General features: G+C 41.6%; 1 protein-coding gene across 1 annotated transcript in view; it reads left to right on the top strand.

Moving 5' to 3' along the window:
• LOC113814349 (flotillin-1-like) overlaps nt 1-17,500 on the top strand; it is a 25,053-nt gene that overhangs the window by 2,414 nt on the left and 5,139 nt on the right. The window contains exons 2-9 of the mRNA XM_070125822.1: nt 13,091-13,166; nt 13,869-13,959; nt 14,198-14,341; nt 14,499-14,618; nt 15,825-16,040; nt 16,329-16,409; nt 16,983-17,089; nt 17,213-17,318. Of these exons, the coding sequence (XP_069981923.1) occupies nt 13,091-13,166; nt 13,869-13,959; nt 14,198-14,341; nt 14,499-14,618; nt 15,825-16,040; nt 16,329-16,409; nt 16,983-17,089; nt 17,213-17,318 (941 nt within the window). The remainder of the gene's footprint in view (nt 1-13,090; nt 13,167-13,868; nt 13,960-14,197; nt 14,342-14,498; nt 14,619-15,824; nt 16,041-16,328; nt 16,410-16,982; nt 17,090-17,212; nt 17,319-17,500) is intronic.

The following is a 17,500-nucleotide window of genomic DNA, read 5'->3' as shown; positions in this document are numbered from 1 at the left end:
TTGTCAAAGAAAATCAGTCGCATTTCATATCGTATTTATTAAATTGCCTAGATTGCAGGAAAAGGCAGCAACCACACACAACTCCATTCTTGACAGACAGACACGCACCCATAACAGGATCTATGCAGGACACACATGGAAATTAGATATTCCCGGTGTATGTACTCAGTATCGGAAAAGAATTGGGAAGAATACAGAGTCATGGTCAGGCATATTACGCCACTTTATGCTGTGTTGCAGAACGCGTGAGAATTAGTCAAAGGCGGTAGAATTGAGCGTGGAATTTGCGGAGTTCTTAAGGAGGGGAGATGTCGCCGGTAGTCATGTTGGGGGTTGCTAAGCTGACGCGGAATAAAAAGAAAAAAATAAGAAAAGAAAAGAAAGAATGAAAAAAAAGTATGTTCATGGAAGTCGAAGCTAAATTTTAAAGCCTTCAAAGTTGACAGTCGTACACCAACGTACACAGATTTCACACACACACACACACACACACACACACACACACACACACACACACACACACACACACACACACACACACACACACACACACACACACACACACACACACTATACCCCCTGTCTCTCTCTTCCTTCCGCCCTCCCTACCCTCTACCTCACCGGTCCTCTCTCTGTCTCTCTCTCTCTCTCTCTCTCTCTCTCTCTCTCTCTCTCTCTCTCCCTCCCTCCCTCCCTCCCTCCCTCCCTCCCTCCCTCCCTCCCTCCCTCCATCCATCCATCCACCTCCTCCCTTCCCTCCCTTCCGTCCCTCCCTTCCCCCCCCCTATCTCTCTCTCTCCCTCTCTCCCTCTCTCTCTCTCTCTCTCTCTCTCTCTCTCTCTCTCCCTCTCTCTCCCTCCCCCTCTCTCTCCCTCTCTCCCTCCCCCTCTCTCTGTGCCCCCCATATCTCTCTCTCTCTCTCTCTCTCTCTCTCTCTCTCTCTCTCTCTCTCTCTCTCTCTCCATCCATCTCATCTCTCTCTCTCTCTCTCTCTCTCCATCCATCTTCTCTCTCTCTCTCTCTCTCTCTCTCTCTCTCTCTCTCTCTCTCTCTCTCTCTCTCTCTCTCTCTCTTTCACAGCAACACTTTCTTTCTCTTCTTCTTCTCTCTCTCTCTCTCTCTCCCTCTCCCTCTCCCCCTGTCTCCCTATCTCTCTCTCTCTCTCCCTCACCCACTCCTTCAGTGACACACACACTGACACTCACGCTCCCATAAAACTACCCAAGGTCTTTTAGCTCTTCCTCTCGTTCACTCGGCGCCTAACAACCCTCCTCCTCCAAGGCTTATGTTTCCTTCACCCTTGACACCCCCCCACACACCCTCCCTCCCTCCCCTTTTCTGTAAACAACATCGTGTTATTTTGTTGCGTTTTCTTTTTTTTGTTTAATAATGTATTTGTTTGTTTAATTGTTGGTTGTTTTTGTAATTGTTGTTATTGTTCTATCATCATCATCTTCGTCTTCTTCTTGTTATTTTTATCATCAGGAGGAGCTAGGAGGGATTGATGCTGCGATGAGAGAGAGAGAGACTGAGAGTCAGAGAGAGAGAGAGAGAGAGAAGTAGAGGGAAAGGGAGAAGGATGAAGAGGGGGATGGAGGGAGGGCGATAGAGTAGGGTGGAGTAAAGTGCCCTTATGCTAACATTGTTCACATATCTCGACCAAAAAAAAAAAAAAAAAAAAAAAAAAAAACATATAAATCTTGCAAATTTTGCATAACGAGCACCGTTCTGAATTCCTGAATGCAACACAAAACCAAGGTCAATGTAAGTACTTACATAGACCTACCACACAACATCTTCGGAGTGAAGATACTGACCGAGGGTTGCCTTGAGTTCCTGTAAAGCGTCAATGTTCCAGGTAACACGTTTCAACGGGTTATTCGGAGCCATCGCTTATCACTCGTTTCCAAGGCCCTCTGTTGGTTGAGGCTGCCATTGCTCGAGGAGGAATGCAAATATCCTTTCCTGGAATTGCGACTGTTGAACCATCTGTTGCTGCATCATGAAGATCATCTGCTCTATTTGCTTTGATTAGTATTTGTAGCAGATCTCTCATTTTACTGTTGGACTCGAGCTTGGCCTGCTGCAGTGAGGGCTGAACTAGAGCTGGTGCTACAGCTGGTGTTGGAGTAGGTGCTGCAGCTGGTGCCGGGTTTGGTGCTGCTGTTGATGGGGCTTTAACTCCTGTTGGTGGCGGTGCTGCTGTGGACGGCGCCATGTCTTTCTGTGCAGCGGCCACCATCACTGACCTCTGCAGCTGTGGGAATTCCCCCACATCGTTAAGACGAGGAGCTAGGAGGGATTTCTTGGGGGGGGCTGCCTTCTTGGGGGGGAGGGGGAGGGCTGCCTTCTTGGGGGGGGAGGGGGAGGGCTGCCTTCTTGAGGGGGAGGGGGGGTTGCCTTCTTGGGGGAGGAACTGCTTGTTTTTTTTTTTTTGGCTGTTTTCTTTTCTTTCATTTGGATGATAAGCGCACAATGAAGAATATGAATTATGCTCCTGACGACAGTTCACGTATTTCCGAAGGATAATTTTGCTTCACAAATCTTTTCTGCGCACTCTTTCATGGAGAAATCGGCATCGCGGTGCGTCTCGTGGTCGAGCCCGTGCTCCGTGTCCCTACTCTGAAACAGAAAAGGAGGTCAGGGATTTGAAGACGGCACGTCGAAAGGGTGCCACCATATCAACCATTCTTAATAGCTCTGGGGGATTACCTCTCCCTCATACGTTGTGGTGACTCTCTGGGTCATCAAGCCTTATACTTTCATTCGCCTGACATGCTAGCTTTGGGGACTACCTCTCCCTCATACGTTGTGGTGACTCTCTGGGTCATCAAGCCTTATACTTCCATTCACCTGACATGCATAGCGCGTTCTTTGCACGATGTCATGTCTCCCGTTTCGGTTTCATTTGGGACATCGAAGCCATTTTTTGGTTCAGTGCCATCGTCCAGTCAGTGGGTACGGTCATTCCCCTACTACGCCTGGGCCGACCTGAGCGCCTGTCCTTGGGAAATAAACAGCTATACACGCGGGTCGACTACGGTACTTCCCAACACATCTGGGAGTGATCTTTCGCTTTTAATTTTACTTTTAATCCTTTGTATCATTTTAGGACTTGTGGTAATGTGATCATTATCATTCCCTGGATTAGAGAGAGAGAGAGAGAGAGAGAGAGAGAGAGAGAGAGAGAGAGAGAGAGAGAGAGAGCGAGAGAGCGAGAGAGCGAGAGAGCGAGAGAGCGAGCGAGCGAGAGAGAGAGAGAGAGAGAGAGCGAGAGCGAGAGAGAGAATGAGAGAGAATGAGAGAGAGAGAGCGAGAGAGAGAGCGAGAGAGAGAGAGAGAGAGAGAGAGAGAGAGAGAGAGAGAGAGAGAGAGAGAGAGTGTAGAAGAGAGTGAGAGAAAGTGAGAGTGAAAGAGAAAGAGAGAGAAAGTGTGAGTGAAAGAAAGAGTGAAAGTGAGAGTGAAAGATAAAGTGTGAAAGTGAGAGAGAGAAAGAGAGAGAGATGTGGGGAGATAGAGAGAGAGAGGGAGAGAAAATAAGAGGTGAATGTGAGAGAGAGAGAGTAAAAGAGAACGTAAGAGAGAAAGTGAGAGCGTGAAATTGAGAGAGAGAGATAGAGAGAGAGTAAAAGAGAACGTAAGAGAGAGAGAGAGAGTAAGTGAAAGGGAGTGCGATAAGGAAAGTGAGAGTGAGAGAGTGAGCGAGTGAGAGACTGCCAGCGGTAATTTTAGCCTACATTTACCCTATGGTTGGGCAAAGGCGCGGCTAGCAGATTCTACCGCCGATGTTGGCGTTCAAATAAATGTTTATGTTTATTTTCCTAACGCAAGGTTCACCAACCCCTATGCAAGCACTACTGCACAGGCACCAGGACTATGTTAGCATGTGCCAAGGAATTTCCGCTTCATAATTCGAAAGGGAAATGAGTATTGGAAAAAATAATAATTTAGCCTACTCATTCTTTTTAGTTTGATTGACTCACTCCTTTTAATGTGATTAAACCACCGCAAGACCAAATCAAAGGATAAGAAATGGAGTTGGTTTTGCCAGGTTTTCTTGAGTCGAGTATTTTAGGAAAATTTGGAAAACCTGGTTAATTGGCCCATGTCACTTAACGTTTGTAATTAGTATCTCCATGGTACTGATAATTGTGGCAGTTGTAGTAATGGCGAGAAATGCTGATAATGAAATGATATCGATGACAATGAGATTAATAATGATGGTGGTGATGATGATGTTATGATTAAAGTTGTAGTTTTAGTAATATTAGTAATAAAATGATGATACTACTGATAATGATATTAATAAAAGTAAGGCTAATAACATCAGTAATAATAATAATGATAACAGTAATGATAATGATAAAAGACTAAATTGATGAATAATAATAGTGATAAGGAGGATAATGATACTAATGGTAAAAATTACGATAATGTTAACTGATAATAGTAATGATTATGATAATGGTATTAATTATGGTAATAATAATGATACTGATAACAATAATGATGGAAATACTACTAATAGATATTGATGAGTGTTATAAAAAGTGATAGTGATTGTTGTAGTAATATATTTTTTTAAATTATTATTTTGATAATGATATATGATAATGATCATATTTATATTAGTAATAATAGCAATGAGGTTGACGATGAAAATTATGGCAATGATATAATAATGATGATCATAGAAATAATGATAACAATGGTACCAGATAATGATAATCATCGTAATTTTGATAATAATGATATATATATATATATATATATATATATATATATATATATATATATATATATATATATATGGAAGAAAAACCCACAATGCACAAACTAGATTTATTGATGAAAGTGAGACAACAGTTTCGGAATCGTCCTCGATTCCATCTTCGGGTCTGAAGAGGCAAGGGAGAGTAAGCGGTATAAGGAGAGGAGAAGCACTCGGGAACCACGGGGAAGGTGAGGACAGGAGAACGGAAGCGAAGGGAGGTCAGATCAGGTCGAAGGATCAGGCGGTCTATGTGACGGGTGACCGGCATAAGGGAGGAGACGAAGGATGTGGGAAGCGAGGAGGCTGTCGGCAGGAGAGAAACCGCTGTTCAAGTTGAAATTGGGCAGCAGCTTAATCAGAGAAGATTCCACCAGTCTGCGGGCATGGACATCAGCGGAAGGGAAGAGAATGCGTGCTGTTTTCCAATCCATCTGATGGCCAGTGTCCCACTGATGGCAGAAGAGGGCGTAGTTGCTATGTCCCCTGGATACAGCGTACTTATGCTAAGACAGACGCTTAGTAAGACTGGCGCCTGTTTCCCCCAAATACTGCTTATCACAGGAGGCACACGGAACAGCATAGGTGCCCACCTTCGAGGTAGAGGGAAGGCAGGTGTGAACCAGGTTACGACGGAGAGTATTCACCTGGCGAAAGGAGAGTCTGCAGTTGAGAGACTGCAGGGGCCGACGGAGGGAGTAGATCTCCTCAGTGTAAGGCAGGCTGAGGACAGGCATGTGAGGAGACTCATTGGGAGGGGAGTCATGGTAGAAGGTGCATGGCGCCCTGGATAACGCGACGTCTAGGACATGGCGAGGATAGCCCAGTTTGGAGAACGAACGACGCAGGAAGTCGATCTCTCCATCCAGGTACTGGGGGTCACAGATGCGGAGGGCACGAAGAAACAGCAAGGTGGCAACCCCTCTCTTCACATGCAGTGGATGGTACGAGAAGAAGTGTATGTACATACCACTGTGCATAGGTTTCCTCTATATAGAAAAGGAGAAAGGATCACCAGAACGATGGACAAGAGTGTCCAAGAAAGGGAGCTTGTCGTCAACCTCCCATTCCACCTTGAAGCGGATGGACGGAGAGAGAGAATTCAGCTGCGACAGGAAATCAGGAAACAGGGCAGGGTCATGGGGCCAGAGAGCGAAGACGTCGTCGACATATCTCAGCCACATGGAAGGACGAGGGGAGATGGAAGGGAGGAGCTCCGACTCGAACTACATGTACAGGTTAGCCAGAACCGGGGAGAGAGGAGAGCCCATGGCAACACCGAACGTCTGTGAGTAAAAACGACCATCAAAGGAGAAGGAATCCGACTCCACACACAGACGAATCATCTGGAGGAAGATTTTGGTGGGAAGAGGAAGACGAGGATCCTCGGCAGGGAGCTTCCTCTGAAGGAAAGCGAGGTCGTCAACAAGCGGGACCTTGGTGAACAGGGAATCGACATCCAGGCTCAGCATGGACGCCGGCGGGACACCGCGGACACGGGAGATGAAGTCCTGTGAATGGCGAAGGTGAGCAGGAGAGAAGGTGCCGAGAAGGGGAGTGAGAGACTTAGCCAGCCAAGCCGCCAGAGGATGCGTCACCGATCCCTGGGAGGAGATGATGGGGCGTAGAAGCACGGCCGGCTTATGGGTTTTAGGAAGCCCATAGAAATGAGGGAGGCGAGGGTTAACGACCTTGAACCTCTGGTAAAGGTTCGCCTTCGGGAAACAGGCTGCATATATATATATATATATATTATATATATATATATATATATATATATATATATATATATATATATATATATAAAGAGAGAGAGAGAGAGAGGGAGTAATAATGATAATTGTTATAATAACAATAATGATAATTGTTATAATAACAATAATGATAATTTATTATTATTAGGATGATAATGCAAAATAATGACAGTGAGGTTGAAGATGATAATGATGACAAGATAATGGTGAATGATAAAACTACTTTGTTTATATTTCGATAGAAAAAAAACACAATGCAGAAACTATTTTGTGCATCATGGGATTTTTCTACCATAGTATAATAGTGATGATGGAGATGATAAGGTTAATGATAACAATGATAACAGTAATGATAATGATAATCATGATAATCATGAGAATAATCATAATGGTATGAATAATACACACACACACACATGTATATATAAAGAGAGAGAGAGAGAAGAGAAAGGGAAGAGAAGAGAAGAGAGGGAGAGGGAGAGAGAAAGAGAGAGAGAGAGAGAAGGAAGGAAGGAAAGAGGAGAGAAAGAGTCTGCGCTTGGTCAAAGGTCCTTCAGAAGTTTATGCCCTAACTGCTGAGGATGACCAATGAGAGTGGCGTTCCCACGGCAACGCTGCCCTGCTGACTAGCCACACACCCTGCGCTCATGACCTCTGACCCCCTCCTGACCTGTACAAGACCCTCTACTTCGAGTCGCCTCTCCGCTCGGACACTGCCTCCTTCGTGCTTTCCCCTACCCGGGACTTCTGCACAAACACGTCTTTTACACCAACCTCAGTCCATGATACCAGCTATCAACCACTTAACATCAGTACACTCTGCAACCGGATCATGCTTTTCCGTAAACCACCAAAGTGGGGTCGACAGGAGCCCCTCACAGAGAGAGAGAGAAGAGAGACATTAAGATCCAAGAAAACAGTTAAGATAAAAATTCTAGACTCTTTCTAGGTTCTCCATTGCATCCATCCAGACATTCTTGAAATGAACAGAATATACGAGCGAAGAAAGTATAAAACAGAAAGAAGACAAACTTTTGTTATCTTCAGAGACGAAATTCCTCCTACACTTCATCTAACTACCCGCCGTAGCATTAAGAGCCACTACGCTGCTTTAAATGTCAGAGATTAAGTCGACAAAGGGACAACTGTAAAGCTCAGGCACATTGTAGTAAGCTAAGAGGCCCACCGGATTGATGAATGCTTGGACAAATTCACGTTAAGACTCGGTCAACTCTAAAGTGTATATTATAACACCCTACATGTAACTTTAGATGCCCTGAAAGACATGATGAAGCACGTCAGAACTCCTGACCTCATTTTATGGAATCTTCGGAACCTTATTGCAAATCCCTCAATAGATGTCTCCCTCAGCAAAAAGAAGAAAGAAAAAAAAGTCATGGAGACTAAAACCTCTTCATGGAACCTGTAATCAACGATCACCCAACACAAACTTATGAATTGTTTTCTCCCTCAAAGAAGATAAGGAATCCTGAAGAATTACCTCCCTTAACCAAGAAGAGACCCCAATAACCCACTCCCAATCACGGACCAACTATTCTATCGAGCCGTACAACACAAAACGGTCAGTTTTTGTGGGATCCCCGGCAATGAACAGGCAGATACGCTAGTGCACTCCACCGCCTTGTTCATATCCCATCAATCCCAGATTTTCACATATACCAGCCTATGATTCTTACCCTCATTTCAAAACCTTCCTTTTCGCAGTCATTCTAGTCTGGTCCTGTCACTAAGAAACTACATAACATTAAACCTCCCATCTCTCCTTGGTCAATAGCATCCCATAAGACTAGACGCTGGGATACTGCTCTTGCCTGCCTACTCATTGGACACACACTCCTCACACATTCCAATCTCATGTCACAATCTGATCCACCTCTACGCTCCTCATGCAATGTACCCCTTTCGAGTCACACATCCTACCATCCTGTCCTCGCTTCACGGCAACCCGCATCTCTGTTGTTCATCACTGCTTCGCACTTCCCCGACCCCACCCAACCTATCGGGCATCCTCTCGGAACCCGCTACCTTTTCCTTTGACAACTTATTCTCCTATAGACGCATAAATATCCCCCATTTGATGTGATGACCCTCTATCCTAATCCCTCCCTCTCCTATTAATAACTTTCCTAATGCATTTACTAACCTATCTTACCATATGACCGTTGAAGCCGAAGTAACTTTGCTCCTTCCTTCACTATACTTTACCATAGTGTTTTATGGCCTTTGATGTCTAGCACATTTATTTGTTTAAAACATTAAACATTAAACATCACCTCAGCCACGAATTCCTGCAAGCCCAGACGACGTAATGGGAGAGGAACCACATCAACTTGAGCCTCCTTCATGGCCGCCGTCATAAAGTTCATCATCACCACTTCTTGAAAAATTAGTTAGCCTGATCGAGACACAACACCTCAATCTACACCAAACATACAACTCAGCTGCAGGAAATCGACTTCATCCACGTGAATGTTCTTATCTTATTTATGTTCTGAAGAAAACGATTCCTGTGGCAGGACAGCAGACGCTTGGATGAAAAAAATGGCGGATATTTTGGCTCTGTTCATATCTGTAGTAATATCGTAGTCTCCCCTTAAACAAGCCTAGTCAGGAACACGTTTTTTTTTCATTTCTTTCTCATACCATAAATAATATTCATATACTATGTCTCATTCTATTATGTTTGAATGCCAGATGTTATCGAAATAATTGTAAGTACTCAGTCATTGTACGTAAGTCTCAGGAAATTGAATAAGATGGAAGAAAAAGGAATATAATTTAAACCTTATTACACAAACATCTCTGGGCTTGTCTTTCGCTGATGAAAAACCTTAACTGACTAAACACGGCTGTACGTACAGTTAAGCTACTCTGAAATACAGCAACAATCACATCGACAAATCCACGCAAAGAGATATCATTTCTCTATTTCGAGGGTATGTTCTATGTCGAGATTGAAATTTTGATCTGAGATATATATCTTGTCTTTATTCCACTTTTTTCTCTCTTACTGGAAAGATGTGTTTTCAGAAACTATGTTCAGACGAAGTTGTATATATGTGTGGTAGGGATGTGCAGCTTTGTTCCTGAAAAAGAGATAGGGGATCCCTTTCAATCTTGTTGATAATGTAAAAATGTAGGCCTAATGTAGTCTTTTTGTTTCGAAAATACACAAGATCCACCTGCTGTGTGGTTAATGTTTGCGTATTGTAATGGCGTGTGTGGTGTTAACGTCTGAGGCTAAGAAGAATGGAAGATTATTACAATTAAATATTTTATTAGAATAAAAAGTGGCACGTTGACTTTTTTGTGATTGAGGCAGTGGCGATCATTGTATGGCTCTGCTGGATGAATTGTTAGAATTGTGCGAGGTCCGACCCAAAGAATATTCGTATACTTGACATGCATAAATAAAGAAATAAATGCATGTTTATCAGTCTAAACATGCATATCAACCAGGCAAATAGATAGTTAAATATATATCTATCAGATATATAGACAGATATGCCTTTATTTCTACGTCTGTATTTATGAAAATTTATTGGGTCGGGCCTGGCACAATTTTAACAAACCAACAGATAGCCACTGATTCGAGATGAATGAATGGATTTTTTTTACGAGAATACAGGACCCAACGCTACCTGTCCCGTGACTGTCTTGTGTGGTTGAAATGTTAATAGTAAAGTTAGTGATAGAATTGGATAAAAAAAAACAAAAAAACGATTGTCAGCATTCCGGTCAAAAAGGATATACAAAGGATTAATTAAAGAATAATCAAAGTGCTATTAATATATTTTTAACAAATTAAACAAGATAGACTTCAGGGTCTATTACCCAAGAATTATGTCAAATAGTTGTTTTTATAGAGTATGGGTTTTGTTGAGTGGGGAGGTGTACACACGTTAGTTTGTATTTGAGATCGTCCTGTCATTTCTAGTCAATGGGATTGCTAACGTTCAGTAGTGGAACGTTGATCTCGTGCTTGATAGTAAGGACGAGGGCGATCTCCTCGTATTCTGTGACCTTGGTCTCTAAGTTACGGTAGAATTGGGCATTCTTGGTGAGAGATGTTTTGAAATTCTGTAACCAGAATTCCCTGTGGAGAGACTCCATATTTCCCTTGTCAGCCTTTTATCTGTATGTTTGGTTGTCTGTTCGATCCCATGATCTTTTTGAAGGAGCTCGAAAATGTTCTGGGGACTTTTGGGTCTTAACACCTCCAAGTGTGTGTTTCCCAGTGTCATTTGTGCGTGGCCTTAATTTCGTTTGTTATTTGGGTCTGTATTTCTTTGTGGTTGCTTGGATTATATGGCCTTGTGTGAGTGAAACGAGGCCATTGCCTACTGTGATCGTATGGTTGCATTTAAAGAGTACGAGGTGGTTTACGGTAAGGTGTTCCATGATGTCTATTGGTTTGCCGCATCCCAGGAGCTTCAACAAGTCAGGTTTTGATGGAGTGTATAGTAAAGCCAGTATGAGACCTTTGCAAAGTCGTTGGATAGGGTCAGGTGAATGATAGGTCCTAACTTTGCATTTTTTCTTTTGTTTCCTCATGGACTAGTATATAAGGGGCTTCCTAGCGCTTGTGGCTTGCACCGTTTCTTGGGATGCCTTTTGGGGCACCACTTTATAATGTCTTGTTTCCAGTTTTTCTTTCTTCTTTGTGTATCAGTGGAGATTTCATTGCTTCTTTGCGGTCGGGGCAGCTGTTTGCAAGTATTTTGTGGATGCCACCACATAAGCACTATTTACTGTGCTGGTGCATTCCCTGTAAGAGTGTGTCAGATTCACACTTTGAGGACCTGGCCCTGTTTTTTTCCTTGCTTGATCTTAGGGTGGCTGTGCCAAAAGCAGTTCGTACATTGCCAGAGGGGCGTGGATCTTAGAAATTCTAATTGCCAGTGGGTAACATTGGCTTGACTTTATATAGTTTGATTTGAGCATAAGATCATACCAGTTTTGTTTGCTGCTTCTTGGATTTTTTTTTCAGGAAAAAGAGCGACAGGGCGAGGTGAAAATACAAAAAGATTGGGATAAAGATGTAAGGCTTACATAACATAAAGAATAGCAGGATCGCTGAAGTTTTCAGCTTTTCATGTTATGAATCCCGTTCTTGGATCTATTGCTACAATTTCGAATAAAGAACATTGCCTTTAACTGAATTTACGTGTGTTGCATTTGCCACTATTATTGTAGTTTTTGTTTTGTTTGATGTTTAGTAAGCCAGTAACATTGAAAATTCAAGCAAACCCGGTCCTGTACAACAGTTTGTTGTGTCGATTCCACTGCCATTTTGTTTTCTTTGGCATGAAGACTTTCAACATTACAAAGAAGACATCGATCTGCTCTACTGGCTGCATGATCTATAAACTATGCTCCAGCTTAACTAAACTAAACATACATACGTTTAAAACTATAAGTTTAGTTTAGTTCTAGAGTTTAGCGCGGCGAACAGCAGACACAACAAAACTTTCTAAGGCGCCACATTGTTTTGAAATATGAGACGCTTTCTGATTGGTTGTCCTCAAGCATGACCACAAAGAAGCTCTCTGATTGGCTTCCAGTAACATGTGCCTTTGATAGAAGCAATATTTATAGGTTTGCGAAAACAAAACCTGTAGTTTCTGGTCCACCCTTATTATTATTATTATTATTATTATTATTATTATTATTTTCTTCAAAATACAAAAAGATGAAGCCGTGAATCCGGGAAGCAACAAATAAAATTGGTGTGGAAAAAGGTTTCTGATGATAATTATTATGGCAATGATAATAACATTAAAGGTACTGATAATTATTAATATTAAAGATAATGGTGGTAAAAAGTAAAAACACTTAATGATGGTATTCATGATATCTTTTTTCTTCTTCAAGTAATGATGTAGGCTCTTCAAGTACAGTTCATATAATGGTTTTACACTCAGCTATTAGTGTGCTAGGAAGATATTTAAAATAACATCCACAATCCCATGATCGGTCCGGTGGGGGGGGGGGGTGCTGAGGAGACCGAGGCCCAATGTGTGGGTTGACCCCTGACTTGGACCTGATCCTTCTCAATTTGCATGGTCTTTTCTTCTCCTTTCCTTTTCTTTCTCTTCATCCCCGTTTGTCCAGTTCTTAAAGTGTGAGATCCTTGTTGAAAGGATGAAAGATTGGCTTTGTCAGTCCTGAACGACCTTCATACTCCGTTTAACCTTCCCTTTTTATCCTTTTCACTACCATACTAACCTACAGCATTTTACGACCTTTGGTATATAACTTCTTTTGTCCTAATTGTTAACTCATTTTACCCTTTTCGCCATAGTACTTTTATTGTAATGCTGTATGACCTTTCGTTACCGTTACTGACCTTAGATGTTGACGTGGCAGGAAATTTTCAATAAATGATATTTAAAACAAATTTAATCATAGCGAAAACTATGAATCTACCATAAGCTACTTTTCAAATTGAATGCATTGGATGGAGTTAAGAAGAGAAAAGGCAAAATTATTGTGATGTGTAAAGGGTCAGTTTATAAATTTTCATTTTTTCTCTCTCTGACAGGCTTAGGCTACCGCAAGTCAGCACTCATCACGGGAGGAAGAATAGTTGCCTTCCCATGCCTCCAGCGATGGCGCAGGTGAGTCAGTTCTTAAATGAGTCTAAAGAAATTATTAATTCGGGAATGAGTGTGGTTCAGGCTACGTTGACACCAAGCGGATCGAATCGATTCAATTCATGAAGAATCATTTGACTCGAATCATTTTGAATCAGTGTAGTTCCGAGTCACCATCGTGATGCCACACACACACACACACACACACACACACACACACACACACACACACACACACACACACACACACACACACACACACACACACACACACACACACACACACACATATGCGTATATATATAAATGAATATATACAATAGCTGGCGAATGAATAAAAATTTAGCTTGGGCAATTCACCATTACATTTGTCATTCAGCTGCCAGTTCATGATTGATATGATAGTCATGTACTCTTTCAGCAGAAAGGCAGTGAATCATAGGAGACTGGCGAGTAAAAAGATAATTCAGTCAGGAACAGAGATTGGACTCTTAACTGTTGACAGTACCCAAAAAGAAAGAAAGAAAGAAAAAAAAAATGTACCCTGTACTATGTATAGCTATCAGTTATATTACAATTGGTGATTTTGATAGAGTAAGAATAAAAATAGTAAAAATGATTAAAACGTGTATATCTTATCTATTTATATATCTATATGATGATTGTTTCTTATACCTGCAATATATATAAACAAAACTTATCTTGGTTCCCCTTTTCCCTCTACAGGATGTCACTCAATGTTATGACCTTAAGAGTAACCTCATCAGAAGTTTACACTTCCCAGGGAGTTCCCCTCACAGTCAGTGGAGTTGCTCAAGTGAGTGTGATGCATATCTTACCCAAATTGATAGGCTTAGAGAGATCAAATTGTCCTTTTGACAAACCATAATGTATCAATCATTGTTTGGTATACTGTATGATGGTAGTATTTTTTTACTCCCTCTTTTATGGGACGGTAAATAAATAGTGTTTAATCTTTCTTATTCTCAATTTGAGGTGGTCAGAACAATAAAGAGTTCATAATATTTTTGAAACAATGAGATCCATTCCTGTAGGTCAAGGTCAGCACACAGCATCCAGATATCCTCGAGCGGGCGTGTGAACACTTTCTGCGCAAGTCCACAGCACAGATCGAGTCACTCGTCACCGCCACGCTAGAGGGTCACCAGAGGGCCATCCTTGGTACTATGTCAGTAGAGGTGGGTGTTACTGTGCTCGTCTTCTGCTCTGTTCTGTCATATGTGTTTGTACTATGTAATACAGCATTTGCTTTATTTCTAAGTATCATTTGAGAATGAACTCTCCTTTCCTCACATGTCATTTTGTGAATTTTAATTCCTGGCTTCCTTTTTTCAGGATATCTATAAGAATCGGAAGCTGTTCAACTCACGTGTTTTTGAAGTTGCCTCCAAGGACCTCTGTAACCTCGGCCTCCAAGTTCTCTCCTACACCATCAGGGATATATCCGATGACGTGGTATGTATTTTTGTTAATATCATAATTATCATTACTATTATTGTTATTGTCATAGGTGGCCACTTGATCTCTGTTGTAAAATGTGATGATTCATGAGTTGGTGCTGGAACAGTCCCACTGTCAGAATTAATGCCTGGTATCTCTCAATGCAAATTAAGCTTGAATCTTATAACCTGTGAGTGTCACTTGTCATGCTGTGTCATCGCTTTTGCAGCAGCGCTAGAGTCTCTCTCGAGCCCAGGCCAAGGCATAGTTGATATGGAAGAGAAGCTATAGCACTAATGTAATTCAAGGGAAGATCAAGAGTGTTGTCCAAAAAGAGGAGAGAACAAATTTAACCAAGTGAATGCAGATTCTTGTACTGTCCACAGTAGTTTTTTGTGAATTTTGTTGCATACGGAAGGCTCCACTTGTGCTCAGCCACCAAAGAGTTAATTTGTAGGACCTCGTGATGGCGCTTGATTTCCCCGTTCCTTGAATTGCTGAGAAAATGTGTTTTGCTTTCTAATATTATTAATGTCTGTATTGTTATTATTATTATCATCAATATTACAGTTATTTTTTGTGTTATTAAAATACTAATATCAATAAAGACTAGAATAATAGAAAAAAAATAAAGGGTAAACAGGTGAGAGCTAATAAGTGACTCCTTGGTGAATAGTTCGTGGAAAGCTAATATTAGAGTGGGTATGGCATATATTCTTGCCATCCGGGCAGATTGGATTAAGTCACTGATGAATTGACCTTAGAACTCCAGCTCTGGTATAGAAGAATTACACTTACCATGTTCTATGATGTTGGTGCTTCATTTTGGCAACTGCAACAGCACTGGTGCCAAGTTGCATGGAGGTCTTCCACCTTTCTTGGATTACGTCACTGATGCGGAGGAGATCTGAATGGACAACATCTTCAATATTACCCTTACACAGGCCTTTACCCTGATTATAAACTGGTTGTTAATTCAATTTTTGACTTATGCAGCCACTCTGTTGCTGTTCAAACACCAGTTTGTGAAGCATGACTCTTCAAAGTGCAGATTCATGGTCACAAGAGAGAGAGAGACAGAGAGACAGAGAGTTACAGTGATAGTGAGAGCGAGTATATACACACACAAAAAAAAAAAGACTAAGTGAACAATACCAACACAATAAAATCCTAACTGCTGAAATATCAAGCCCTTCCTAAGCAGTGCCCTTTACCCCACAGGGATACCTTAAAGCACTAGGCATGTCGAGGACAGCGGAGGTTCAGCGAGATGCGAGGATAGGCGAGGCTTTGGCTCAACAGGAGTCGCAGATCCAGAAGGCCTTGGCCCTTGAGGAGCTGATGAAGGCTAAGTATGCCAATGATACTCTGGTTGCTCAGGCTAACAGGGACTTTGAGCAGCAGAAAGCAGCGTACGACCAGGAGGTTATGACAAAGGTGGGTGCAAGGGATTAGATAAAAAGAGCTTTTTGGAGGGCTTATTTTGGTTCTATACCGTGTGCACACACTCGTACAGAATTACATGCAGAAGGTCAGATACAAATACACATACAAACATACATAAACATGGACCCTTAGAAATACACATACGCTCATACACAAGCTAATACAAACACACCAAAACACACACACACACACATACAGAAGTGCATATCTATCTGCCTATCTCTTATGTATTAATGTGTTTATGTATATTTGTATACATTTGTATTCTCCTATTCTCAGAAAGCAGAAGCTGACTTGGCATATGAGCTGCAGTCATGCAAGATCAAACAAAAGATTAAGGAAGAACAGATGGAGATTGTCGTAAGTGTTCTTGCTAAGAAGCCCTTATTTGCTCATAATGTTATAGAATAACGCTTAACTGATTAGCCAGTGGGTAATCACAACTGATGCTTAAATGTTCTCAGTTTGAAAACTACTGTAATCAGAGTGTGAGTGGATTAATTCTGCCTACTTTTTGATAGAATGTGGTTGGCATTGTGCATGGTGTTGAGTAGCCTGGGTTCGTTTTGAAGTTTAGAGCTTTTTTTTGCCAGTACAGTACAGATTTTACAAAATCGTATGACCTGATACTTCCCTTTTCATTTACATTCTCAATGAAAGAGTACTTTACTTTCCCTGATTTTATGAAAAATTACTGATACATTTATGAGAGCCAGTGTTAGATTCAGTGACCCTCCCGTATGTGGGACTTGAGGTTGGCAGATGCAGTTTACACCAGTTATTTAAATTGAAATTTGAGATTAGCAGTGTTTGGCTTTTTTTTCTTTCTATAGAAAAAAAAAAATGCTGAGTGTCTGAATTTGAAAGTTATGTGGATATCCTAATAACTCAAACTCACACAATAGAAATATGAAAAGTATTACCCAATGACAGGTTGTTGAGAGGCAAGGAAGGATCAACGTGGAGGAGCAGGAAATACAGCGAACTGAGAAACGCTTGGAAGCCACAGTAAAGCAGCCAGCTGAAGCAGAGAAATTCAGGTGATAATGAGAACACCACACACCTGTAATTATACCTGAATTTCAGTAACTGATACATATATATTTTTTAAAAACTTGGGCATGAATTCCATCTAATGGTGTATGTCTTCTTGCTATATGAAGGTTGGAAACCATTGCTGCAGCTCAGAGGAAGAAGACTGTATTAGAGGCAGAGGCTAAAGCGGAATCCAAGCACCTTCAGGGAGAAGCTGAGGCCTTTGCAATTGAGGTTTGTGATAACCTTTGAAACATTGTACGGTACTACTACTTTGCACAACAGCAGTATTGTAATTGATAGGATTTAACCCATGTTTTTTTTTTACTTAGCTAAATCAATGTTTGTGGCCACTTGTGGTTATTTTCCCCCATTCTGGACCAACTTCTTTAGGTATACTGGATATTTCTTAATCA

Source organism: Penaeus vannamei, chromosome 9 (assembly GCF_042767895.1).
Source record: "Penaeus vannamei isolate JL-2024 chromosome 9, ASM4276789v1, whole genome shotgun sequence".
NCBI classification, from domain to species: domain Eukaryota; kingdom Metazoa; phylum Arthropoda; class Malacostraca; order Decapoda; family Penaeidae; genus Penaeus; species Penaeus vannamei.
This window is presented reverse-complemented; position numbering and strand designations above follow the sequence as displayed.